The 27,201-nt window shown below is 36.6% G+C and overlaps 1 protein-coding gene across 7 annotated transcripts in view; it reads left to right on the top strand.

Moving 5' to 3' along the window:
• The window catches only part of GREB1 (growth regulating estrogen receptor binding 1), a 94,434-nt gene that overhangs the window by 53,975 nt on the left and 13,258 nt on the right, over positions 1-27,201 (top strand). For 5 of the 7 annotated variants that reach the window (XM_083829543.1, XM_083829539.1, XM_083829537.1 and 2 more), the window contains 18 exons: positions 632-754; positions 1,638-1,775; positions 1,967-2,152; positions 2,593-2,943; positions 3,610-3,738; positions 5,257-5,382; positions 5,854-6,051; positions 6,134-6,314; positions 8,095-8,287; positions 8,919-9,055; positions 10,391-10,730; positions 12,223-12,338; positions 13,053-13,252; positions 14,964-15,053; positions 16,444-17,072; positions 23,643-23,745; positions 24,465-24,623; positions 26,405-26,547. In XM_083829543.1, coding sequence (XP_083685669.1) covers positions 632-754; positions 1,638-1,775; positions 1,967-2,152; positions 2,593-2,943; positions 3,610-3,738; positions 5,257-5,382; positions 5,854-6,051; positions 6,134-6,314; positions 8,095-8,287; positions 8,919-9,055; positions 10,391-10,730; positions 12,223-12,338; positions 13,053-13,252; positions 14,964-15,053; positions 16,444-17,072; positions 23,643-23,745; positions 24,465-24,623; positions 26,405-26,547 — 3,542 coding nt within the window. The remainder of the gene's footprint in view (positions 1-631; positions 755-1,637; positions 1,776-1,966; positions 2,153-2,592; positions 2,944-3,609; positions 3,739-5,256; positions 5,383-5,853; positions 6,052-6,133; positions 6,315-8,094; positions 8,288-8,918; positions 9,056-10,390; positions 10,731-12,222; positions 12,339-13,052; positions 13,253-14,963; positions 15,054-16,443; positions 17,073-23,642; positions 23,746-24,464; positions 24,624-26,404; positions 26,548-27,201) is intronic. The other 2 variants (XM_083829541.1, XM_083829542.1) reach the window with 2 other exon arrangements.

The raw sequence follows: 27,201 nt of genomic DNA, 5'->3' as shown, positions 1-27,201 counted from the left end.
GTAATGGTCATGGGCTCCCAGGAAAACTGTGGGAAAGTTGGTTATGGTTTTACAGACAGATGTGTTGGAGCTAAAGGTGGATAGGAGGAAAGTGCAGAAGTCATTTACTTGGAGTTAGTATAGAATGTCAAAATCAAAAACAGTAACCACCAGGAAGTATAAAAATCCTGACAACAGAAAAATTGTTAAAAAGAACTCTAATCTTTGTTAATACCACGATGAAACCATTGAAAATGTTATTTAGCATTATGGTACATGAAATGCAGTACCATGTATTTAGAAGTAAAAGGAGCAAAATGCCCATAGTGTTGACTTCAAAGTATTAATACAAATAAATACTCATAGTACACCTCATTACTTGTTAGGACATTACTCTTAGTACAGAGTAAACGTTGACATAAAATAGATTAAGTCTCCAAGATGATTAAGAGATCTCTGCACCAAACATTTTCCAGGTCTTTAAGCAGAAGATAGAAAAGGAAAACACAAGCCATAAGAAATGATTATGCTCATGGAGTTGACCCTATTTACCACAGTACTTAATACAGTCTATTGACACATATTGAATTATCATGAACACAAATGAATACATTCTCTTCTAATATTTTTCTGATATATTATTGTTATTCAGGCACTTTAACAAATTCAGGGCCTCCAAAAAAACGCCATAAAGGTTGGTCACCAGAATCCCCATCATCTACTGAAACCTGGAACTTGCAGCTCAACCCACAAGTTCCAAATAGAATTAAAAATGGTAAGCTATACCCAAGGTAATGATGATGTTCATTTCATTATTCAGAAAATAATGGGGGAAAAGAAGCAATATTTTAAAGATACATGCAAATTCTCGGTACAGTTTTGAAAGGAGTTTAATACCTACATTGCCAGAATTAATTATGTGCTTCATTTCCATTTATTTCTCTTTGAGGTGTCTGGGCTTAAGTCTCATTAAGATCCAATCATTGAGTCATTATTAACAAACTGCAACACATGCCTGTATCTATCTTTAGACACCTAAACACCTTTGGGAAATTAAAGTTAGTGTCATAAGTTAGGTCAATATATCATCCATTGTTTCACTTATCTGTCACAGTCTTCTTGGCACTTGGATTTTATAGCCTAGATACAAACTAGAATGACATGGAGTGAAACAAACCAGCTTTCCCCAGAATGTTTCCTTTCAATGTGTTCTTGTTTAAATTAAAATTACCATAAATAAGTTAGTATTGAACAAATGCTGAATCTTTTTTTTTTTTTTTTTTTTTTTTTCTGAGTAGCAAGAAATCCTATTTAGAATCTGTAAAACTAGATGTATCATACAAGGCCATGAATCACTCGTTTTTATTGACATCATGTATGTCTCTATATTCGTGCATTTGCTAGCTGAAAAAGTTTATCAATATATATTTTTTTAAATCTTTGGATGCATGTGCAACATTTAAAGCCACAATATAATTCATCCTCCAAGAAAATGAGCTTGTAGTTTGGTTGTAGTAACACTTCATGAAATGTGTGATATAACCACAAAATTATGTAACACTGATACCAAATGTGGATTTAAGAAGATGCTGAATAACGTTTCTTTGAGGAAATCATTATTAGACTTGACACCAGTAATATTATGTGTAAAATCGTAGATGGAGGAAGCCTATCATCTTTACCACATTCTGCTTTGGTGGGGCCAGCCTCATCTCCGATGGTGGGCTCAGGAGAACCGGTCTCAGTTCCTGACAACTTGCTGAAAATCTGTAAAGCAAAGCCAGTTATTTTTAAAGGTAAAAAAAAAACAACCCAAACACTCAACAGGACCTTATGTATTTTTTTATAAGAGATGCAAAGATAAATCCTACTGCCAAATACTGCTTAACCTCTCACTTGTTAAATATCTACTATTAAAAACTGTTTAATTCACACACAGAAAATTATGAAATTAATGTGATATGTACAAATATTGTTCATTTCACAGGTCATGGAAACTTCCCATATCTTTGTGGGAACATTAATGATGTGATAGTGAGTCCTTTGCTATACACCTGTTACAGAAATTCACAGTCTTTATCCAGAGCATATGAACAATATGGTGCATCCACAATACAGCCTATTTCAGAGGAAATGCAGCTCTTACTGACTGTCTACTACCTTGTTCAGCTAGGTAAGATTATTTTCTAAAGCTAAATAATTTGTTGTTCTTGAAGACCAGACAGATTGAAATATAACCATAAAAATTTCATCTTTTCCTATAATTTGGGACTTCAGCAATTAAAAATAAAAAGTAAAACAGCTGTAATTCATTGTTTTTGCACACAGTCCATGGTTTAGAAGTAGTATTACGCTGACTCAGGCAGTACTCAACCTCTTAAGTATTTCTAATAGCCAGGCTCCAATTATGGCAGTTTTACTTGAGCCTCACAACAACACTTCAAAATGAAAGATAAGGTTTGCATCTTCCAATGTCAGTAGGCATGCTTGCATAAATCTGAAACATGACCATCTCTAAAAAAATACTTATTTTGAAAAACAAATGTTTTTAACTCAACAGCTTTGTTCATTTATTTTGTAATACGAACACTTTCCTCTTCAATTTTTTTTTAGCCTCAGACCAGGTCCCTCTGATTGAAGATTTGGAACAAATATTCATGCGTTCATGGCGGGAATCACACCTATCTGAAATCCGGCAGTACCAACAGGCAATTCCACAGACCTTTCCTCAAGTGCCTAGCCAGATCGCACCAGTGACTTCAGCCCAGCTTCCCTGGCTGGCAGGCCTGGCAGCTAGCTCCTGCAATGACAGCGTCCACATCATCGAGTGCAGCTACTCTCTGGCTGAAGGGCTTTCAGAAATGTTTAAATTGCTCATTGAAGGAAAATTAATAAAGACAAACTACGTGGTGATCATATGTGCTAGTAGAAATCGAGGCATTGATTCCTGCATTGTGATAACAGGTGAGATCCCAAGGGTGTATCTCCAGGCAAAACTGAATCTTTCAATGTGATGAGGAGGTTCAGTAAGCTGCCCCAGCAAACCAGAGCATTCACCAACAAGTAATGGGTTTTGAACCCAAGCTCATGTAGCAAAGTTGTGTCTCTTCCCCAGTGATCGCATTCTGCATGAATTATCTGTGTTCTTATCAAGGCATCCAAGACAACACTACTACAAATCATGGCAAGTTACCAGCACACACACAGTGTCAAGCTCTCCTGCTATGTGTGACTGGGATATTATGTGAGTGGAGGACTGAACATTTTCTTAGCTTCTAAAATATGGTCTTTCAACCTTATTGCCTCCAACAACCTGTTGAGAGCTATGCTGATAAGTTATTTGAATAGCCATACAAAGATTCATTAATATCTTTAACTATTTGCATGCTCTTTTTGTATACTGTGTCAACAAGTATCTCCTAAAATGGAAAAGAAACATATAGAATTATAAAATGTGAATCTATCTTACAGATGGATGGTGCATACATGTGTAGGAGAGAAAAAAGATTGATCTCTGTCACTTTTATGGGGGAAGGATTCATTTAGCTGGGATCTATTTTTATTATGACTTAGAACATTTTTACTTTAGTTTGAAGTGCTTTCAAAATGACTTTTTTTTTTTTCTTTTAGGAAAGTATCAGGCAAGAGTCCTGTCTGAGGGCATGCTTACTCCTTCAGACTACCAAAAAGAAGTTAACTATCAGCTGGTCACAGGGAAAGTGGAAACTCTGGGGTCCTTCTTTAGCACCCTCTGCCCAGGTACATAATATGCTACAAACAGCCGTGTTTCCAAGTCCCTGAATCTTTTAAGTAAGTGAAAATAGCTGTACTACTTTTCCACTAGCAAGACACTATTAGAAATAAATAAAAAATACAGGACAAAGTTGTGAAAGTACATTTGAATTGAAGTTCCTCCTAAAAGTGTCAGTTTCTAAAATCCCTTAGTTTCATGAAAATATGCCAGTGGGTAGCTGAACACATTACACTTAGGTATGCACATCCATTCATACAATATGCAAGTCTATATCCATGTGAACGGATATAGATTCTTTTGCCAAAAGCGCATAATTCATTTAGACCATGATAGAAAGAATTATGTCACTGAAGGAAAAATTTGTCCTTTGAACTTATCATACTGTGAGCTTGATTGTAATGCATGGGAAAGAAAAGAAAATTTCAGAGAGCCAGGGTTACTGGATCATTTTTTAACTGAACATACTGAAGATTACTGCAAGCAGGATTATCTGGGAATAGATTCAGCCACATGGAAAGTGTAACTACATCACACAACTACAGCAAATGCAGCATGCTTGTCTGTGTAAAAGGCATGTCACCATCCCCTTTGCCACTCATATCACACCAATAAATCTGTACTTAGGAGGCAAGAACACTTATGGAGATGTTGTGGTATTTTGACTAGTCACTTAAGAGAAACCTGTTTTCCTAGAACCACCATGTAGTATCAGCGTCTCTGTTCCCAATATCTTCAAGGTATGGTTCTCAGAATCACTTTTGCTACTGTTTGGGCAGAACAAGTAAATGAATGTCCTAAAAGGAGTTGCCATCTACATCCATGGGATTGCACTTCACAGGGCAGACCCTGCCATTCTAAGCCCTGCAGCAGACATGTTCAAACGTCTTTTCAACTGCTGAGAAAATACTAAGTCCTCTGAACAGGCACATTGTATTTTCTGCACAGCTATCATCTGTAAGCTGGGTCCCTGCTGGATAGAATAGGATGTATTTGCAGATGTGCTTAGTTCAGTAAGACATACCTTGCTTGCTTCAGCATTGTATGTAGCTACAAAACTCTCATTTCTCTTACAGCTTTACAGGGAATAATTATTATACTTTTTTCTCTCTCTCAAAAATGTTAAAGATGTAATAATATTTATGCTCTGCATGAGATTTTCAAAACCTTGTAATCCGTATTAGCAAACACTGGAGCTCAATGATCAGAACATAAACTAAGTCACTTTCAAGTCTTTGTTGTTGCTGATTTAGATCAGGGCCTTGGAGCTAGTTTTCTGATATCTTCTATAAATGTCCTAGCAGAGGTCTGCATAGCTGATCTGTCATTCCCTGGCCTGATATACATTTTATTAGCATTAATACAATAGAAAATGATGAGGATTCCTGTACGAAGTAGCCAGTAAGCTAAGGGCAGGACAACTACCTAGCATATATAAAGCTCTTAAGACCTACAAAAAAAAGTCAGTATGAAATGCAGCTGTTATTAACCTGGATGTTTATACCACTATACTTTCATTTTGATAGAGGGTGACATTGATCTTTTGCTGGAGAAATTTTATCAGGAAAACCAAGGGCACATCTCTTCATCGCTGTCTGCTTCGGTGAATAAATCAACAGCAATGAATGGAGCTGGAGCAGCTGTGTGTACAAGTAAGGAGTACCTTCTAAACAGGTAACAGAGTCAGGTACTTGAAAATAGGTCTTTAGGTGTGCAGTTAGATACTTCTGGGCAGAGTCCTAGGCTCTTGAAAATTCTGTCCTGAGGTGATCAGGAACTTATGTCTTGGGATATGCAGATTTACACTTGATGGATGCTCTGCTTCATTCCATCAGATACTGTACTCCCTGAAGTACAGTCCCTCTGTCTTACTTCTGTGGCAGCAGAATGCTGTTGCACAAGTTCAGTTTCAGCTCTTCAATATTTAAGGGATTTACAGGACCAAAATGCCCCAGTGCAGAAAGATTTCTTTTCATGTTCCATATAGATTTTCAAAAATTGGAACTTTGACTCATAAGCAAAGAACCTTAAAGTATAGCTCAGTTATTCTTTGCCAGGCTCTAAGATTTTGCATTAGGTTAGACTTTGCGTGTATATCTAAACGGAATTTTGTCGCTTTCCAGGTTATGAGATTGAACGGCATCAGATTCGTCCATTCCAGCTAGCAGTGGCTCAGAAACTGTTGTCTCATATTTGCTCAATTGCTGACTCCAGCACTCAAAATCTTGATTTGGGTTCCTTCGAGAAAATTGATTTCTTGATTTGTGTTCCACCCTCTGAAGTGACCTATCAGCAGACTTTGTTTCATCTCTGGCACTCAGGTGCTTATTTTATTTGGAATTACAGTAAAACCATTAAAAACATTTGTATCTGGAAATACTGATGTTTGTTCCATTTCTTTAGGTATTTTATTAGAACTTGGATTAGAAAAGGAGCATCTTACAAAGCAGAGGGTAGAACAGTATGTTATGAAACTAGATGCAGACGCCCAGATTAAGTTCAAAGTCTTTTTACAAAACTCTATGCAGAATCCACACACACTGTTTGTCTTAATCCATGATCACGCACACTGGGATCTAATGAGGTAAGAAAACTGTAACTTCAGAAAAATTATTATTGTTTGCATTAGCTCTCAAGATCAGATTTATGATTTATGTCTTCCTTCATCTCTCTTTGCATCTTTCTGCTAACTCTCTCTTTCCATGCGTTGAATAAATGTGTTTTTTTTATAGGTTCTTCACGACTTATTTTCGTTCTGCTTATTATATTATGTCTCAGTGGAACATTTCAGCTTTCCTTACTCACCATTCTTATCTTCTTTCAGCCACAACTATCTTTTTTTCTGGCTGGTTGTCATTTGTTCAAAGCAAAGCTTCCTGTGAAAGTACACAAAATTCATTATCCTCTGTCAGTGTCCTCTGGACTGTAGAACATGCAGACACCCTCCACAGTGACTAGACAACTAGTGAGCCAACACTACTGCTTATTTTTTTTTAACTTTGTAGGAATTGAGTGTTTCTGTGTGTAGATGTTTTCAGGTACATGTCTCAAGGGAGCAGGGAGATTTCTGTCCAATGTTCACCAAGCTCCCTGTCGGTTCACCTGCATAGCTCATCGCTTCCCTCACAGAGCCCTGTTTCTTTGCCTTCTTAGCAGTCTGCCTGTTGAGAAGATGGGCTGCTTTTGCTTTGTATCTCCTGAGGCACTGGGGAAGTTGGAAAATGTATTGAATTCCAGAAACACCAGCATGTTCCAACTTTGCTAACATCATAGTGTTTCTGAAACCAAAACCATAGTGTTCCTGAATTTTGCTTGTGAATGAAATGACAAGGTCTCGGCTTTCATACGGGTTAACAACCAGTGTTTTCATCAAACCTGTATTTTTGCATGTGTGAGGGTTTCCTGTTCAACTCTTCTATATCTTAGGAACTTACATGATGGCCCTTAAGGCATATAACTCATATAACTGAGTGATAGGGATGTACCTGTATTGCTACTAAGCTATGACATTTTTTTCCTTTTATCTAGAAAAGACATGTAAGTGGCAAATATTGAAACAATTATTCTGTACAGCAGGATTCATGCCCCCTAACTGAAGTCAGTTAAGTAAGGTGCCTAAAAGAGGAGTTTAACTGCCTGGGATTGCCCACGTAGACACAACAGAGACACAGGCATTTCTGAAAGCTGGCATAGGTCTTGGGTGGAAGAAACAAATTCCTGGAATTACTTATCTCTATGTGTTGATAGCAGGAGCTTACACTGACTAGGTTTGTAACATGGTCACTGCAAGTAAATGCCAAAAATTAAATATCATGAATTTGGACTGAAGCCTTACTCTGGAGCAATGAATTGACTGTAGGTGTTCTATGATACCGGCATTTGCCTTAACAATAACTACTCTTCCTTTTTGTAATAGATGTGTCACAGGTAGCTTCCCTCTGTCTTTCTGTTGTACTGACTTACAGCCTGTCATTTTCTATCTTGATTTTGTAGGCAAGAATTATATCGTCTCAGGGGCAGTTCTAACAATCTGGCCAAATTTAGTAGAGGACTATGTGATTATTTGTAACTGCCATAACGTCAGCTTCCTTTCATCCTTTCTCTCTCATATTCTGGTGGTTGTAAGAAACTGGTAATTTGCTAGCTAGGGAGTTAACCAGTCCTATAGAAATTTTCAGCTGCACTGAAATATTTTGCATTTCTTTTGCCATCCTTCTATACAACAAAAGCAGGGTAAAGAATAGAGTCCGAAGTTCCTTGTATATGTTTAACTTCAATTTCACATCCCGGTTAAAGCTATCGCATGGACCCAAATGTTCCCTTGTGCCAATCACTTTGGAGAGTTTTGGATTTCTTTTTTGCAGTGCTATGCATAGCCTTTATCCTCAAACAGAACTGTCTACAGGACTTGTTGATAGACTGTTGAACTGCAGGGAGGTGAAAGAGGCACCAAATATTGTGACACTCCATGTGACTTCCTTCCCCTATGCACTCCAGACTCAGCATACTCATATCAGCCCTTACAATGAGATCCACTGGCCTTCTTCATACAGCAATGTAAGATGGATGCTTTGAGGTGCTTTTCAAGCTTTTCATAAGCTATTTTACATTTATATACTTGGTAAAACTTTGGAGGCCCCATGATTTTTTGTGGACAAGAATGATGTTTGCATGGCATCTTTTTGTTTGTTTGTTTGTCTGTTTAGTCTGTGACAATTTTTTGTTTGTTTGTTTGTTCTTTTTTTTTTAACCCTTGCTTATTCTGTCATTTCTTGCCTTTTATTTTATTTTTTTTTTAAATTCCTTTTATATCTCCTATAAACTGTAGTAGCTTTGCTAAAAGTCTTTGAGCTACATAAATGGAAACCACCTGAAAATCATCAACATCTGAAATGTAGATACATGAATTTTCTTGATACGTGTGCATATTTTACCTGCATAGCTCTTCTGTCTGTACTTATGTATATATGGGGAGAGAGTAGAGAGAAAAAGAAACAGGGAAAAATGGAGTCAAACTTCTTTCCTTTCAAAAAAATTAGTTGTTTCTTTCTCTCTTTGTTTTAGTATGCATCTGAGTGTATGTATGCTTGTTAGAGAATGTGACTGCAAATATATCAGATAGCAATGATTAATCAATTGTACATTAATAATTGCTAGCTTTAAATTGGTATTGCTTCCTTTGTTTTAGGGTGTAGATTTATACCATGAGAACAAGAAATACTTTGGACTGTCAGAGTTCATTGAATCCACTCTTTCTGGCCATAGTATTCCACTGCTTCGGTACGACAGCTCTTTTGAAGCAATGGTCATGGCTTTGGGAAAGAGGTACAGTACACTCCTTGGTTTAACAATGGAAATTTAGGAAGTGTATTTTTCTAGTGTCTTGAGTTACTAGCTAGAAATCTTTCTTTCTTTTTTCTCGCTGTTCCACAAATCAACTGTGTATACAAGGGCATTTCACTTGTTCATATTTTCTTTAATCTTTTTTTGCATATGTTTGGCCTGTAATCTAACTAGTCTAGGCTGCCTCTTACCATGAACATGCACATTGTTCAGCCTGTTTTAATGTGTGTACTTGGATGGGACTAGTAGTTACTTCTATATTACAATAATCTGAAATTACATTATCAGATTATTATAATAATTTCAGATGCATTCTCACTGTTGTCCAGTATTATCACTTGCTGACTCTGGCTGATTTTGTTGTGTATTATTTGTGTATACTGCATAAATGGACCACAAAGAGAAGGAGATATTTCACTATGTTTTGTGCATTTAAATCAGTGGTAAAAAGCTTCATGGCATCATCACAGTTTGAAAAGACATCAGCAGTTAAGTTTCCTTGGTCCTTGCAAAACAAGTCTAGAATCACTGCACATGAATGCATACAACTGTGAATAAACTCTTTGGGATCTGTGACAAGAAAGTCAGGACAAGTAGAATCTTGTGAATTCATATTGGTAACTGACAGACAGAAAATGTCAACACAGCTTCTGGGGCTTGCTACCGGGTGCTGTGGAGATCTGATCACACACATCAGGTGCATTTCTGAGCAAGCCATAGTATCTCTTTGTACTGCGCACTCAGGTTTCCTTGCTATGAAAACCAGAGCACAGGAAGCTCTTACGTATCCATGTTTCTCCCTGCTGTAGAGTGGGGATTGAGACAGGGTGTACCTGGGCTCAGAAATACAGAGTGCTCATTGAAAGTTGCCTATATATTGAGCCTATTGGAAACAAGTTTGGGGCTTTAGTAAGAAAACAAGAGAAAAAAAACACCTAAGGATAACACACCATGAAGAATACTGTTCTCATTGACAAATGCCTTTATTTTGATCGATGGTATTACTGAGTGCATTAGCAAATATTCTGTGATAAATTTTGTAACAGCAGTAAAGTATTGTTTACTTGAAGTGATGTAACATTACTGAACTCTTTGCTTATTAAATCTGTACTGAGAAATAGAGAGACAACATCAGTTCTGATTGTGTAATGATGTATTGCAAAAACTATCAAATTGCACTTTGGTGAGAGTCTGTTGTACAGTAAATATGAAGGATTCTTTACAGGAGGAAATCCTAAGTTTACTATATTATGGAGAACATTAGCTTTTTCACTTTAGTCTTTAATACTTCACTATTTAATTCGCCATTTATTTCAGGTTTCCCAGATTACACAGTGCAGTGATAAGGACTTTTGTCCTCATACAACACTACTCTGCAGCTATGATGGCAGTGTGTGGTCTTTCTCAGATGAAGAATTACACCTCAGTTGAAACTCTGGAAATCACCCAAAACCTAATAAACTCTTCAAGACAATGTCCTAGTGGTCATGGCCTCATGGTAGTGTTGAGAATTCCATGTACCCCGCTGGCTGCAGTGGCATATGAACGTCTGTATAATGTAAGGGAAAGACTAGCCCTTGAAGATAACTTTGAAATAATCTTGGGAAATCCTAATTCTGGAATCACAATAGGGAAGCACTTTGTGGAGCAACTAAAGGTAACTTGCAGAATTAAATATGAGTGGGAAGTTTCATTAGATGGGTAGGTGGGGAGACTTTATTGGTGAGAGTTATGGTTGTAAGCTGAAGTGTGGTTCTTATTCGTAAAACTCAAAACTACTGTAAGGAGCATGAGGTTTATCTTTTAGATATATAATCTGTGATTCCTTTACTCTCCTTCCTCTGGTTATGTTCTGGTTACCCGGTTGAATATTAACTCATATATCTAGAACTTGGCTTCCAGCAGTAACCCTCCCAAACACCTGAACTGCTTTTATTTATAACAATAGGGAAAACAGCCAAACAAAATTGTCACTGTTTTCTCACAAAGTTATTGTAGTTTAAAAACATTTTCATCAGTGACCCGTTGAGGTTTATTCTCACCAGCAGATGGCATGAAGGCACCAAATCAGTGATGCCAGCTATGGGTCCTAGAACACCCTGGTATTCACAGCTCAGGACTTGCTTTATGTTTTCTGGACCATGTGTTGTTTCATGGATTCATTTATATGCTTTAGGTCTAGAGTCTTGGGTCGTCTGTGTAATAAAAACCTCTGATATTTTCTTGCTCTTCATAAGATTGCCAACATCTGATCACCAAAGCAAGAGTGTATGTACCGTGCCTAATGTGATACGTTAAACAAAGTCATTAGAGATCCAGGGCCTAATTCTAATCTTGTTCTGCTATTTGTAACTTTTTCTGAAAAACAAACAAACAACAACAACAACAACAAAACTAGTATTAATTCTGAATCACATCCTGTTTGTCTTCACAGACATGCAAAACAGTGGTAAATGTACAAACGTCAGAAGCCGAATTGTCTTACTGTTGCTTCTGCTGTGTATTCCTTATCTGTAAGTCAGTCTCACAGCAAAATTTACTGACTGATGTCAGTAAAGTTTTATAGCCTGATGCTAAAGATTCAAATCATAAATCTAATTATTGAACTTCTCATGAAGTCACCAGGAGAACTGACAACTTTGGTGAAGAGCAGGAGTCTTCAGGGGGTATTAAGTGTGGACAGTGGTATATGCGTGTTCAACATTTTCAGCTTCCTGCTATTATGCTAAGGTCAAAAGGTTTCATTCCTAACTCATTTCCCTCCTTGGACTCAGACACCCATACTTTATCTGCCATAAGAAGAAAGTCTCTGTTTTCTTCTATCACCCGAAGCTCATCCTCATCTTCATTGTCTCATGCACTATATCCACTCTATCTGTGTATGCTCTAGCCTCAGCACTGTGCAGATGGGAGTCAAGGAGACTTTTCAGACCAGAACATACTGTCCCAATCTCCTCACGCTTATAACAGTCAGACTGCTACCTGAAACTCTTTAGAAACTGTGAAATCTACCTGTGTTGAAATTGGCTCTGCTATGTGGCTTACCTTGGTGGACCTTCTATCCACGTACAAATTGATTCATATAATGAATGATAAAATGTATTTTTATCTGTGCCGTATCAGTATGTCCAACAGCATCTCTTATGCAGGTCTGGCAGAAAATTGAAGATGTAGATTGGAAGCCACGGACCTATTTGGAGTTGGAGGGTTTGCCTTGTATATTAATATTTAGTGGTATGGATCCACAGGGGGAGTCTTTGCCACGGTAAGATCTGGTATTTTCTTAGTGGAAGTTTTTTATCCATTGCTTTAAAAATGTCTAAAAATTAACTGTTTAAATGCTTGTGGGAGAAGAAAACAGATTTCAGTGTCAAGATGTTGCTTTTCCATTTTTATATCACAAATACAAGAAGCTTATTATTAATAATAATCCCCTGCTTATAGAAAGATACGAAAAAAGTGTTATGAGAGTTGTCCCACTATACAGGAGAGAGTAAGGGTATATTAAAAATAAATAAATAAAAATCTATAGCGACTTCAGACACCAAAAGGTAGATGAGACATGTGCAGGATGCTGGCATATGTGCTACAGGACATGTGGAGAGATCCATGCCTTCTGGAGTTGAAGCTGGAAGGCAGACAGGCTGTTCTGGGGCCACCAAAATAGCACTACATGTTTTTGTATGTTCAAATGAATCCCATTCTGTGTGTTAGGCTTAGAACCCACATGATACCCTTTTTCTTGTGCTGATGCTAATGTTCAGTGCACTGAACATTAAGTTAAGCTGCTTAACTGGATTAAGAATAATAAAACTGCACACCATAGTGGTAAACCTATTAAGCACCAAAGATATACTGTGCTCTATCTCAACCATAGTTTAAGTAGATCATTAAAAAAGTTTCCCCTTTGGCTGCATCTGGAAAAGAAATAAAGTAGATTACAGTGAATTTTCATATTACCCCATCTGTTTCTCTCCAGATCACTGAGATACTGTGACCTACGTTTAATAAATTCATCTTCTTTGGTAAGGACAACCTTGGAGCAAGAACTTGGTTTGGCAGCATACTTTGTGAGCTCAGAAGTTCACACAGAGAAAGCAGTTGTGAACGATGTGTTAGAAAGTGACCCAGAGAAACTAAGCAGCACTGATAACGAAGATGAAGAAATAGCAACAGAAGGTATTGCTAGTAGTAATAATAAAAGAAGCTGTAAAATGATTGAGTTGTATTAGAAAATACAAAATTATGTGTGATATCTAGTCAGTAAAGGTTAGCCAGTGAGTTAGCTTTACTGAGTTACCTCTGCTCCTCTCTTTTGCTTTATCTTAGTTAACCACTGTTCTCTCACCCTTCCTTGCTTCTTGCCCAGAGAGTGCTGCTGCTGAGGCATTTTAATCTGTCACAGTCATGTTTCTGCATGTATTATTTCTCTGCTAATTGGTTCTGTCCTCTCTTTTTTTTCCTCTCTGTGCTTTGCCATCTGGGAAGCAGTGACTTTGCAACAGGGACATCTCCACCAAAACTCCCTCACTGATCCTGCCTAACCTATCCTTGCATACTGACAGTGTTGAAGATTCCCCCCAAGGGAACTGTTCAAAGTCAAGCTGAATAGTCTCAAGTTTGTAAAGAATTAAACATCATGGCTAGAAAAAATATCTGAATGTAGCAACTTCAGAGTGCTCCTTGAGTACTCCTGAGTGCTGTCCATGAATTCAAATTGAAATGGTAGAGTTGGCGAGTTTATCAGTTTTTAAGAGAACAATTAATAACATACACGTATGTAAATATACAGTGATTTACCCAGAAAATGTATTTTTTATTTGGGTGAGAATTGATGGATGTTATGAGATACTATTAATTTCTTAATATTTTTTTCTTTACTGTTTGTTGTACCTTACAATTGGGGAAAACAAGGAATTTTAATTCCTGTAAGTTAGTTAAAGCTCAAACTGCTTGATTTCATTTCCTTTTTTTTTTTTTTTTTTACTAATAATGAGGAGGAAGAGGAGCTTGTTACTGTTCATTTATTGAACCCTTACTCATTGATAGCAAAGAGAGCAGAACAAGCAGAACAGAAATATTTACTTTAATCAAACAAATACTTTTGATGTAGGAAGGAAATACCTATGGTCATACTCCAACTGTCTACAATAGAAGCCTGCTTTAAGTGGGATGAATACCTCTGCCCATTTAGTTGAAGAAAGCCAAGACTATACGTGATCTGAGTCAAGGGTGCACTGAAGTTAGGTATCTAAGTTGTAAGGCTGTTTGCCTAGTCCATTAACTATGGTATGCTCCTCAAGAACTCAATTCAGAGCGGCTAAGATGATAGACATATAGCAGTGCTTATGTCTCTGTTTACTAAGGTAAAATTGTACAGAAACAAGCATTTTGACATAGAAGCCTAAGCTATGAACCTCAAGCAAATATTCTTGGTGGCTGTATAAATATAGACTGTCATTACCAAAACCTGAGATGTAATTTGTCCGTAGAGCTGTAACGTAAGGGGTAGAAGGTAATTTCATAACGTACTGACAAAATGGAGGTCATTGGCAGTTGGCTTCCCTGACACTGGATTTGTGACGAAAGTAAGGCATGGGTTTGAAAGATAAGACATGGTTGAGACATGCCTGGAAATTGCCAACTCCTGGCAGCAGAACTGATTTTGTGAGGCTATTGCAGCTCAGCGTAGTTAGATTAGACCACAGGCTGATCCATAACTGCATGGCAGGAGCAGATACTCTCCACATTGTAAACCATGTCAGGATGAGGACAAAATCCAGACAAACTTCTGTGCTTTTTGCTGCTTCAGTAATGTAGCCGTAACTCCTCACAGGCTTACTGAAATTATGTTTTGTTTTGCTTTCCCCTGCTACCATTCCTGAAACAGGTTCTGCTTCAGAAAAGAGAAGTCCTATGAAAAGAGAAAGATCTCATTCCCATGACTCTGCATCTTCATCTCTCTCTTCAAAGGCTTCTAGTAAGACCTTAAGATTATCTTTGTTAAGTTATTGTTAGGATATTAAAGAGACATTTTAATCATCTTGTTAGAGAAAGAATTAAAGTAATAAATCATTCAACTTTTGGCAAGGCCTATTTTAATGGTGTCACTAAAGACAACTTAAAAAAAAAAAAAACACCTTTAAGAATCAGACTTTTGAACTATAAGAAATAAAATATTTTCTTGCTTGAAAAGTAATCATAGGGTGGAGTACCTAAAAAGGCACATTTTTTAATGTGGGACACTGAGGCATGAAACCTGAGTTAGTACTGCAATGGCTGACTGTGCTCACTGAAGCTACGACAGTCTATGAACAAGAAAACATGCCTCAAATTTTTAAAAAATCTTTTGAAAATCTGTGGGAGAAAAAGCACGCTCAGTCTTGTTTGTGTTTTTATATTTTTGGTTTTGCTCTGCAATGTTCAGTCATTAATTTTGTTCTGTTTGGAAGCTTCTTTAGAGGTGGATCATTTTTTAATCTTTATTTCCTTTTTAATCTGCAAATTGACATAGAAAGCATGAGGCAGTGTTGAGAACTACTAGGGCTTTTTGTCTGATAAATTTCTTTGTATGCTTTTAATGCAGATAATATTAGGAGAGTTGAGTGAAGTGCAGAATATAAATTGTACCATAACTATATAGGAGTTGCGATGTCATGCAGCTTTTTAAAAACATGTTGTTTTTTGCCAGTGACAATAAAATCTTTTTGATCTAATTGTAGTTTTCACCATGCTGACATGCATATTTGGCCTGATTTCTTTTCTGCAGACACAATGGTTGTTACAAAAGGAAAAAAAACAAAAAAAACAAAAAAAAAACACCACAACAACAACAACATAAAGAAATTTTTATAAACTTTCTCACCACTTTAATTTCAAAATATGTTTTTCTTCTTTAAAGTTGTGCTGTTGTTCAATTCACAATGTCCATGTGGCCAAAATTTGCCTGTGATTAAGGAAATCTTCCTCTCCTGTTAGTACTTATTTTCCTGTAAGGGCCTGTTAGTACTTATTTTCTTGCATTCCTTTAAACAACAGTTTAAGTAATTTTGTAGTGGTCTTGAGAGATGATGGTATCTGATGAACTCCTGACTCAAGTGGGGAATGGATGAGGGAAGGAGAGGACAGAACAATCACTGACAGCTTTCCTATGCAAATTCAGTTTTTGTAAAGGTGCTTGCTGCATTGAGACAGCTACTCCAAACTAGTCCCATTAATACTTCCTGTATGATTAAGGTGAAAGATAGCAGGAACAGGGGTGAGGTTGCGTTACTTGACAGGCACCATATCAAAGTGATTTTTCAGTGTTTAACTATGACATTGACTAGATGACATTGTTGCCCTGTATTGAAATAAAATTTTTCTTTTAGTTACAGCATTCTGCAGTGAGTCATCGCCTCCTTTCGTAACAGCAGGAGATACAGCAAAATCCCCCCACCTAAGCAACAGCACTGAAGAAAACACAAACAGCCATGAAAGGCAGAAGCAGAAGGTAGACAAGGGGGCACAAACAACAGTCAGCAAACATTTACCACCGGTAACAGAACAACTGGATACGAAACAAAACATAAGAAGTGCCCAAATTTCCATCACCTCCTCATCCTCTTCACCTTTCTCCTCCTCCTCTTCCTCCTCTGCGCCTACTCACAACTCCTTCATCCTACAGACCTCTCAATGCTCCATGACCAAAGCATCAAAACAGCCTCCCATAGTTTTCCTGCCCAAACTGGTTTATGATATTATTACTTCAACGGACAGCAGTGGACTTCCCAAATCATCTTCCCTTTTGCCTTATCATTCTGTTATGTGGGCAAGTTCTTTTCGTCCTCTTATGAGTAAGATGATGACTTGCACGGAGCAGTCTCTATACTACCGCCAATGGACGGTGCCCAAGCCAATCCATATGGACTACAATAATAGGAATGAGGGCAGAATGGACACCTTTCACCCAAGGAGGCTGCTGCTGAGTGGGCCACCACAGGTGTGTAATAAGAGCAAGGTATTTTCATTCATTTATTTTGTTTAATTTTATTCTCTGAAAAAATATATTAGTTATTAGTATTCATGCTTAAAACATTTTTTGGTGAAGAGTAAGTTGCTTATGTTTTATTTTATTTCCTTATTTCCTAACTCCCTTCTAATAAAATAATCTTTCTTTCTTTACTGTTTGTTAGTCTAAGTTCAAAGACAATGAAGCTGGAGCAATGTTCATTTTCTGTCAGGCTCTCTCCCTTAAAATGTTTTAAAAGATAGTTTTCCCAGAACATATATTGCATGTATCATTTCAGTTTGCTAAAGATGAATAAGCATTTACATTTTGAATAAAGATCAAAGATCTGAACAAAACCACTTTGTTATGATCAATCTAAAGATAGTTGAAAGTTTGCAGTTAAGGTATTTCTCTGCCTCCTCCACATGGCAGACAGAAATAGAAGCTGTTGTAAATAACACATGCAAGAAGGCCTGTTCACTAGCAAAGCTGTATTTACCAGATGAATAGCAGACTCAGAGTTTTAAAATTTTATTTCAAAAGATGCATGGAAGTCATGCAAGGAACTAAGAAGTTCCTTGTCTTCTAAATTTTCTAATCTCTGAGCAAGGTGTCTCTCAGTTTAATGCATGTTACACGCTAAAGTTGATATTGTGCCTGTTATGTTCTGCTGGAGTACCAAGCAATGAAGCTGTGAGTATCAAGCTAGGAGTACCAAGCTAGAAAGAGATCCCATGCCTACAGAGAACATACAGACATCCTGTGAACATCGGAAGTCAAAAAGGATAAATCAAAATAAGGCAAAGACCCATGTTTCCTGTTATTCTAACATCAAACAAAATAATTCATCTAAAGATAGTTACGGATTTAACACTCTTCTATTCCAATCCATTTCAAAAAGAAAGTATATATTACTATTTATTAAATGATTTTATTCCATTGTACATCTGAAATTAGGGTTCAGTAAAGTAGGAAGAGCATAAATGGGCTTTTCATGTTGGAGCTTCCTGCAAATGTTACTGTAATGTGTAAAGGATTCCAGAAAGTACTCTGATGAGAAGTTGTACACTGCTCTCCATTCCTTTGATCTAAATTATCTGTTTTTGCCTGCCAAAGATTGAGGAATTATATGATCAAGAAACTAAATGTCATACAAAGCTGCAGTACAAAAATGAATACATTCTGGAACAGATTACCAATTTGCATCTCTAAGAAAAACACAGGCTGTGACAAATTTTGATAGAATTTTATATGTATACACATCAAAACCCACAAAGATACTATTTCCAAAGACACCCTAAATATCCAGATTTGCTGGTAAGTAAATACCACTTTAGTATTCATTTGATCATAAAATATTTGGTTTGGGGTCACAAATGCAAACCGGAGGTTCTCAGAAGAGTCATTCAGAGACTTCTGAAAGCATACTATACATCCATGAGAAGGATTTGTTGCTTAACACGTATGATACATGCCGTTTAACTAATTATAATGAGACAGGCAGCTTGCTTATTCATTGGCTCCCTACCAGGGTATGGCAATCACCACTTTTTGCTATCAGGTGAAACCTTTTTTTTTTTTTTCAAATATGGAATATGTCTCCTATAGACCCTTTGTACAGCAGTGAATTTCACCCTTGATATCCCTTCCTTTACATGCAATTCCACCCCTTCTCCAGCTGTTTGCACAATGCGGGTTATTTCCTAGTCTTTTATTAGATCATACAGTTGGATCAGTTCTTGAAGGACACTCTTCACATTTATATCCAATTTATATCTTCCAGTTCTTTCTGAAGAATATACATGTTTGACACAGAACAAATTCACACACTGATGTCACAATTCACAGTTTAGGGGTATATCTTAATTTCATTAGGTGGGAAAAAGCAGCTTTGCTTCCTTTGGTATTTTAAACTCCCAAAGTACTAAAAACACCTGTAAGCCTCAAAAAGAGCTGTAAATATATGTTGACTGTTTATTGGTTTAAGGTATAACAATACAGGATCTCTTCTAGGGTGTAGTTACAATAAAATTTACAGAAATAAGAATTTCCCTTCTCTTTTGGGGAATTTTCCGTACTGAAATAAGTTTTGCTCACGTGCGATCGACAGTACTATCATGTTACATGGACTCATGGTTAATGCATGAAGAGATATAGGCAGAAAACTGTGGCATCTTCTCAATGAAAAACAATTATTAGACAGTACCTATTGGAGGATTGATAACATCTCAGACAAAATATTAGGGTTCTTTTTCAAAAATTAGGAAGTAGTTATTTTCTTCATTAGACAGAAATTACTTTATTAAAATTAAAATCAGGAAGCAATTTGTTGGTTAGAATGAAAAAACATGAAACAGACACAGGAAGAAAACTAGACATACTAGTGAACCAAAATTATAATTCTCACTGTCAAGGCAATCAGTAGTAAAGTACACTTACCTTTCTCTCACAGAGACATTTTACCCTCTGCTCTGGGCTGGTCAAAATGTTCTGCCATAAGGCTACTTTTCATCTATCCACACAGGTGATTAAATTCTCAAACACAAGTGATTCTGATCCTGAAAGGTGCCTCTTGACATCAATTAAAATAGTAATAAAACAGTGGGCTAAGAAGTTAAGTCTGAGTGCATCCTTTGGAATGAAATGATGTTGTAGACTTTCCACTGTACCATTCCAATATTTTGTTTTTCTTTTTTGTAGCTTCAAATTGAAAGCAAGTTTGTTATATTTAATCCTTACTGAGTGCTTGGAGTTTCTGCATTATAAGCTGTCGATAAATCCTGAAAAAGAGGATCTTCAAGTATTGATCTCACTAAAAACTTAGATACCTTTTGGATTTCCTCTACTCTTATTAAAACTTTACTACAATGGGCTTATATGCCATTCTTCTAATGTAATAAAAGTATTAGGGAAATATTTAATATATCTTTTGTTAGCTGTCTTTTAGCAGAACATAGCAAGTGGAAGCAAGGAGAAGAGCCAGCACCATTTGACCAGCTGTCTGTGGACCATCAGCATATTTTCTATGAATCACTTCTGGTTTACAGACCACAGTCTGAAAACCACTGCTGTGGCATGTGAAGAACTATCTCGCCTGGAAATTAAAACAGAAAAGCCTTATGGAATTATTTCCCCTTTGCCATATTTCTCCAAATGTGAAGACTGAAATCTTTTGGTGCTTTCTATCAACATGTAAGAGTAATAAAGTACTTCCAGTGGTCCTGATGTCCAGGGTCTGGAACAAGTTAAAAAAATAAAGGAAATAATTAGTGTTAGACCTGCTACAACAACACTTTTGAATGTCCTTTGTATGAATAAATGTGGAGGCACACATGCAATTTCTCTGACTGGAGTCTCTCTGTCTCTGGTTCTTAGACAGTTTATTTTCAGTTTATCATAGGTATTTATGGAAAGTACAGTTCAGTGGTCAAAATATTTGGATAACTTTTCACTCCCATAAGCACTATGTGTCTTTGACACACACAAAAAAAAATGGACCTTCATATCTCTAGAATTTTCTGCAGGAAGAATTTGAATTCATATTCTTTCCTCTTGCTCGTGTCCCACAACACTCTTTGTGAATGAAGAACTGCAGAGTAAACATACTCTTAGTTTCTCATAGGCCAAATCACACCTTGTGTTTAGGATACAAATAGAAACCAAAAAACAAAATCTTTGCAGGACCCACAGTCCTTGGTTATCATAAGTTTAGTCAAGATTTGAGATTTTTTGCTTCTTAATCTTCTGTGATTTTCTTCTTCGGAGTCTAATTCATCATACTTCTGTCTTCCATATTCAGATAGCCAGAAAAAAAAAAGTGTAAGGCTTCCATTATTTGAGTATGTCTGGCCCCCAAGTGCCTTATCCTGCTTGCAGGATCTCTTTGCAGAAGCCCCATAAAACTGATCCAAAAGAGGGGCAGTGACAGATGAGATGAGAACTCTTCAGAGAGATCTGGAAGCTCTGTTTATTGACAGCTACTCCATACTTTCAAACAATCAAAGACACTTTTTGCATTTCTGTTTTGTCTAGAGATGGTGCATATAGAAAACAATTAAATTTAAAGGCACATTTACCGATCTGGGCATGCTACAAATTCAGGGCTCTTCCCTTCTGGAGAAAACATTGATTGTCAATAAAAAGTCATTTTTCTTTTTTCTTGTTTTCTAAATGAAGTGAGAAAAGTGTTCTGTATTACAGCAATTCAGTTCTTCAGCAGGAAAATGCAGGTAAATGTGCAACTGAGTGGAGTCAAAATATGAATGTTGTCGTGTTCAGCCTGAGCTCTGTGCTGACAAAAAAAAAAGATCCTGAAAATGAGAGATTTCTGTCCATTCCCACCAGCATTTTCCATACAGTGCTGCAAATATCTAACAGTCCATAAAGCTCACAGCATTGTCTTAGGCAGTTTTTATGTGACAGATAGTGAGATTGCGTGAGATGTGATGCACAGAATATCAAAAGTGCATATGTTGTATTTTCCTAGTTTGGGAGTAGTATTTTAGTTCTGTGGTTTTCAACATTTCCAATTTGTGACCCTACAGCTTTGTATATTTGAGTCAATTGACAATTGACAGCTTTCATCCAAGTACCACTTAGGGGTAGCCTGCTGACCCCAGATACATTGTTGAAAACCATTGGTGAAAACCTTTTTCCTGAGGGAAAGGAAAAATACATGTACAGAGAAAGTTTTAAACAGTTACCAAAGGGGAAAAGTAAGGTTTTCAGCCTGTTGATCTGTTGACAATTCTAAATATATACTTCAAAAAGATTAGGAATTACGGCTGTGTACTTTTGACAATTCGTCTCTCATTTGTTCAAAATTAGGGAGCTCTTAATCTGTCAGGCCACCCAGTGCTTAGTGAAAAGATGGTGGGAGGCACTTAAAAAGAGTACGTTCATAATGGCATATAAAGGTAATCTCTGACATGAGAAAAAATGTAGAAAACATTTTCTAACAGAACAAATTATGATCAAGTTTGCCTCAGATGTGGGAAGATAAAATGTTCTTTGTCTGCTTTATCAATAAATAGCCATTCCAGTGAACCTTAGAGCCTTATTCCAAGGTCAGTAGAAAGAGTTTCATCAGTCTTAAGAGATTTTGCATGAAAACCTATCCTGGGAGTCAGTAACATCTGGTCTGTGGGCTGAGTATAGCCCATGCTCTAATATCCTCTATTCAAAGTCACATTTTTTCTGTTACCCCTGGATAACATGGGGTTGTGTGCTAATAGAAAGGTCTACCAAGTGCACCTGAAAGGCTTATTTAACCCTCAGCAGGGAACAGGGGACCCTTCTCCACCCTTGGCAAAAAAATGCTTCATGTGCAATCTGATTTATTAAAAGCAACAGACACTGAACTTTGACAAAATAAATGCTTACTTGCTCTTGCTTCATCTGCAAAGCCTTAAATGAAAAAATAAAAATTAAAAAAAATAATTTTGTGGAAAATATTAAATACAATACTATTTTTAGTAATTCAACACCCTATGCTTCTGACATGTCCTAAAAGTAATGGCAGTGAAAGCTGGACTTTCAATTCAGCAGTAATGTAGATGTAGTCCAAAATCAGACAGTTGCATCAGGAGAATGTGCCATAGTGGACCTACATTTTAACCTCACTCTGTATTCTCCTGTGAGCATGAAAGGAGTTTGCTGGTCTCTTTTTGCTCATTGAAACCCCTTATGTACTGCTCCCTGCTAAAATGTATTGGTTTGCAAAGCTGTCTGCTTAGATATGGCATTATTTACTTAATGTTATCATCAAAAGCTTTGTGTGGAAGACACAGAGCAATTAATTGAGTAAATCCCTGGCTGAGGCTTACGCCTTTCAGCTAAACAAACAAACTATAAAAGGACAGTGATACAGTTGGGTGTAAGGAAGAGAAAATACATATTTTGTGTTGGTAAAAAAAGAAAAGTTAAAGCTACAGTCTTAAAATAATTTTAAAACTTTTAAATGTTAATTTTTAAATGGTAAATTGGTAATTTTTTAAATTTTTTTTTTAAATGGTAATTTGGAAACAGTGGAAGGAAAATAATGTCTTTTCAGCTCAAGAGGTGAAACAACACATTATTACATATGCCAGGTCCTCCAGGAGTGGATGTGGCCTGCACAAGTTCACCAGTAGAGGTATGCCACTTCTTCAGGATAGTCAGTGTACTTCAACAGCAGTCAGTGTGCTGATGAATTGTACAAGTATGAAAGGGTTGAAGTAATTCTTTAGATATCTTGTATATAGAGGAGCAATTTTTGGAACATTTTTTGAGTTTATATGAATTTTTAGAAGTTCACTGCCAATGTAGCAACTACAGAAGAAAGAGAGAAAATTCTAACTTGTTAGACTAGATCTGTGATATAAAACACATTTTCCAAACTAATTTCCTGCATAGAGAGCACAGAAGTGTTGGACATCTAAACATGTCATTTTTGCTTAGGAATATACAAGTATAGGGATATGCAAACACCAAAAGTTTCACTGCAGGTGCAATTTCCAGATGAAAATGAAAGTTTTTCATATATTCATATATTCATATTCATATTCATATATTCATATTTTCTGATTTATATATTTACAGATAGGGAAAACGGGTGCCTATCTGCAGTTCCTCAGTATTTTGTCCAGAATGCTGATCAGACTGACAGAAGTCGATGTTTATGATGAGGAAGAAATCAACATTAGTAAGTTCTTGATATGAAAATATTTGCTTCTGGAAAGTGTAGACATTTGTTATGTTAATTCAAGAAGTGATTTGCCTGCATATTTGATGCTGTTCACCTTTGTAACTGATTTATGTTATTGAAATATTTTATACTGTCCATTTTACTCATCAGACCCTTCATCTTCTTGACAAGGGTAGAAAAGTATTTCATTGGACTAGTGCTCTTTTTTACCTGTTTCAAAAAAAGGCCTGATTTCACTGCACATTCTCTTTGACTACTCTAGTCTTATCACTAGAAGGTGTGGTAAGCTTTAACTCTGCACTGGACTTAATTCTGTGATTTCTGAAGCAAGGTTTCTTTTCCTTAATGGGAATAAAGTATCTTTCCTCAACAGAGTTCACAAATGTGGTGTGGAAAGACTGCAAAGGCCTGGATCCAGGTAGATCAGACTTACCAGGACCTTGACATTGTTTTCCTTATAATTCCACCAACTGTTATAATAAGATTATCAAGGTCTTAGAATTAAAAGAAACATTTAAAAGCCAGAATTTTCTTGACATATGAGGTTCGTTTGTTCAAAGGTGCACGTCTTTATGCATAATAATATTGCTTCATCAGAATGATGAAATAAAAAAAAATGATTTAAGAATTGTAGGCATAACAAAACCTTCTATAACAATATAAAGAATGTTTAAAATTGTAATTCCATGAATTTTTATTTTTCAATAATACCATAGACATAAAAGAAGAATCTGATCAATGCTACCATCAACCTGGAGATACGTGGCCAGATTTGGAGACATTTAAGAAGATCCCTTTTAACTACACTATCCATGACCCGAAATATGAAGATGCAAGTCTGATTTGTTCCAAGCTTCAGACAATAAACAGTGAAGGTTAGAATTTGAAAAATCTAGAATGGTATACATATATGTATTCATTCGGTTTTAATGTGATAATTCTGTTGATTTTAAACAGAATGAAATCAGAATTGCACTTGACTAGGTAATAATGGAAAGAGATTTGTAGTTTGTTAGATGAAACACCAGAGTATGAAACTTATCAATGGTTTATGGAATGCTAAATGGGTAGTGTCTCATTGAAAAAATTATGATCCCACAAAAAGAATTGTATATTTGAATGTTTTTATGTAACAACATTGTCTTGTTTTGTAGCAATGTAGTGACATGCATTAGTTATGTACTTGAATTTGTGTTCTTAAAAGTGTTTATAGGTTTATTTAGTTTAGGTTTTGGAAATGGTGAAATGCATCTAGATTACTGGAGTACTCAGGTGTGAATTAGTCCTCTGGACTCCCTTAAAAATCTTTCATGAGAAATAAGCTCTTCTAAAGTAAAATTTATCTCATGATAAAGTATACATGTAAGGTAGGTCAGGTCAATTAAAGGCTAGATGTGTCTGCTGCTTTCTGTGGGCTGTAACACTCATCTAGCTTACAGGCAAAATAATAAATGAAAATGTCTACAGCCAGGTGAAACAAATCTCTTACTATGGCCTGTACATAAGCCAGCTGGACGTACACAAGCCCATGAGACTGGGTAGGATGCATCCAAGCATTCCAATGGAGCTGGCCAACATCCAGCTCCTGTTGTAAGGTTCCTGTTTATCATCTTTAAAGGTAATGACAATTGTTGGGGTTTCCTGATGACTGGAAAAAGGCAAATACCATGCCTTTCCTCTACAGGACAAGAAGAAAGATTGAAGCAAATACACCCTAGTCAGCCTACACTCAGTCCCCCAAACAATTACGGAACAAACCCTCCTGCAAGCCATGTCTAGGCTCCAGCCCTGTGATCACAGTATTCACAGTATTCAGTATTTTGTATTCACAAACTAATGTAGATACACAGTGTAAGTACAAGCGACAACAGACACAAGGCGCAACATGGGAAAATACAAGCAGACAGTATGAAAAATACTTCCAGAATAAGAGTGATCAAACTCTGGAGCAAGTTGCCCAGAGAGACTGTGGAAAATCTATACTTAGTAATTTTTAAAATCGATAGGACAAGAGCAACCTGATCTGATGCTGAAAATTTGAATGAAGTGTTTGGCCAGATGACATAACATAAGCCCTTTTCAACAGAAATGATTCCCATTTAAAGGCTGCATGGAGCTCATGTAGTCATGGTCTCAACTCTGCATAGGTAGGTGTTCTCATCATAGGTTATCATTAAATCTCATCTTTCTTCTGTCTCCCACAAAAGAAAACTTTTTATTTAATGTGGTTATATGTTAAAAAGCAACATCAGTAAGCTTATTGAGTTCATTTCTCTTAATTACTGTGATGTCCATCACAGGACTGCAGATGTCTGTCTTAAGACCCTTTTTTACTGTTTATTAATTTTCAAAGTGTTCAACCAGTAATAGCAGCAGCAGCAATAATAATTTTAATAATCTAGCTTTGCTTATGCCTCAGCTTTATGTACATTTCTACAGAACTATCATAATCATGAACTTGCAGATACATCTTTGTAGTGCTCTTTGGTGTACGCATTAATTTATAAAACACATCAGAATAAATTCCTATTTTGTTTGCATTTATTTACTCATGCCATTTTTCCTAGAAAATAAAATGATAGAAACAGTCTGTCATAAGGGAATACATTCTGGACTTGAATACATGCTACATCTATGTTGTTTCTTTTTTAAATAGATAGGTCAATGAGCAGGAGACAGGAGGATATGTATACACGCCGTCAAACAACTAGAATGAGATTATCCAAGTATGCAGCATATAACACCTATCATCACTGTGAACAGTGCCATCAGTATATGGGTTTCAATCCCAGGTACCAGGTAAAGATTTCCAGATGCTACCTATCAGAACAAAAACTGATACAGACAGAGACCGAACTCAGTTTTGTGTTCATTCACTGTATCTGAATTAGTTTACAAACTGTATCTATGTATTAAAAACAAAGAAAGTGCTAATCGACAGATTTTGTTATTTCTTGGGGTTTGCCTGCCTTGACCAGACTGCAGATATGGGTACTTCACAGGACTGTTCCTCACCTCATTTACACTAACTTATTTCAGTGCTGTTATGAGCAGTCTACATGTACAATACCAGTGAAAACTGCTCTCCCAGTAAACTTTTCACACTGGGACTTCCTTACGTTTTGATCTGAGTTACCACAAAAGATGTTACTTCTGAAACTGCAGTACTGCAGTATAGAGTATTTTATAAATGGCATATAGGTTGTTATTGCTCGGTGTGACTCTCCAATTTCCTGACTATTAGAATGTGAGGAAGAATGTATTAGCGATGCTAACACTGTTTTTTATGTGTCAGATAGCATTTCTGAAAGCAGCAAGTGGCCTGTAAGTATCGGTACTGTCTGCATACAAAGCTGAAACAATGGTTTCAAAAGAGGGAGCCACAACTTTTTTTTTCTTCTTTTTTTTCTCAGTGTAATATATCATAGGGGTAATATCATCAGTGTAATATAT

This window comes from Anser anser (assembly GCF_964211835.1).
Source record: "Anser anser genome assembly, chromosome: 3".
Lineage (NCBI taxonomy): Eukaryota > Metazoa > Chordata > Aves > Anseriformes > Anatidae > Anser > Anser anser.
The sequence above is the reverse complement of the archived record's forward strand: the minus strand, read 5'-3'. Positions and strand labels throughout refer to the sequence as shown.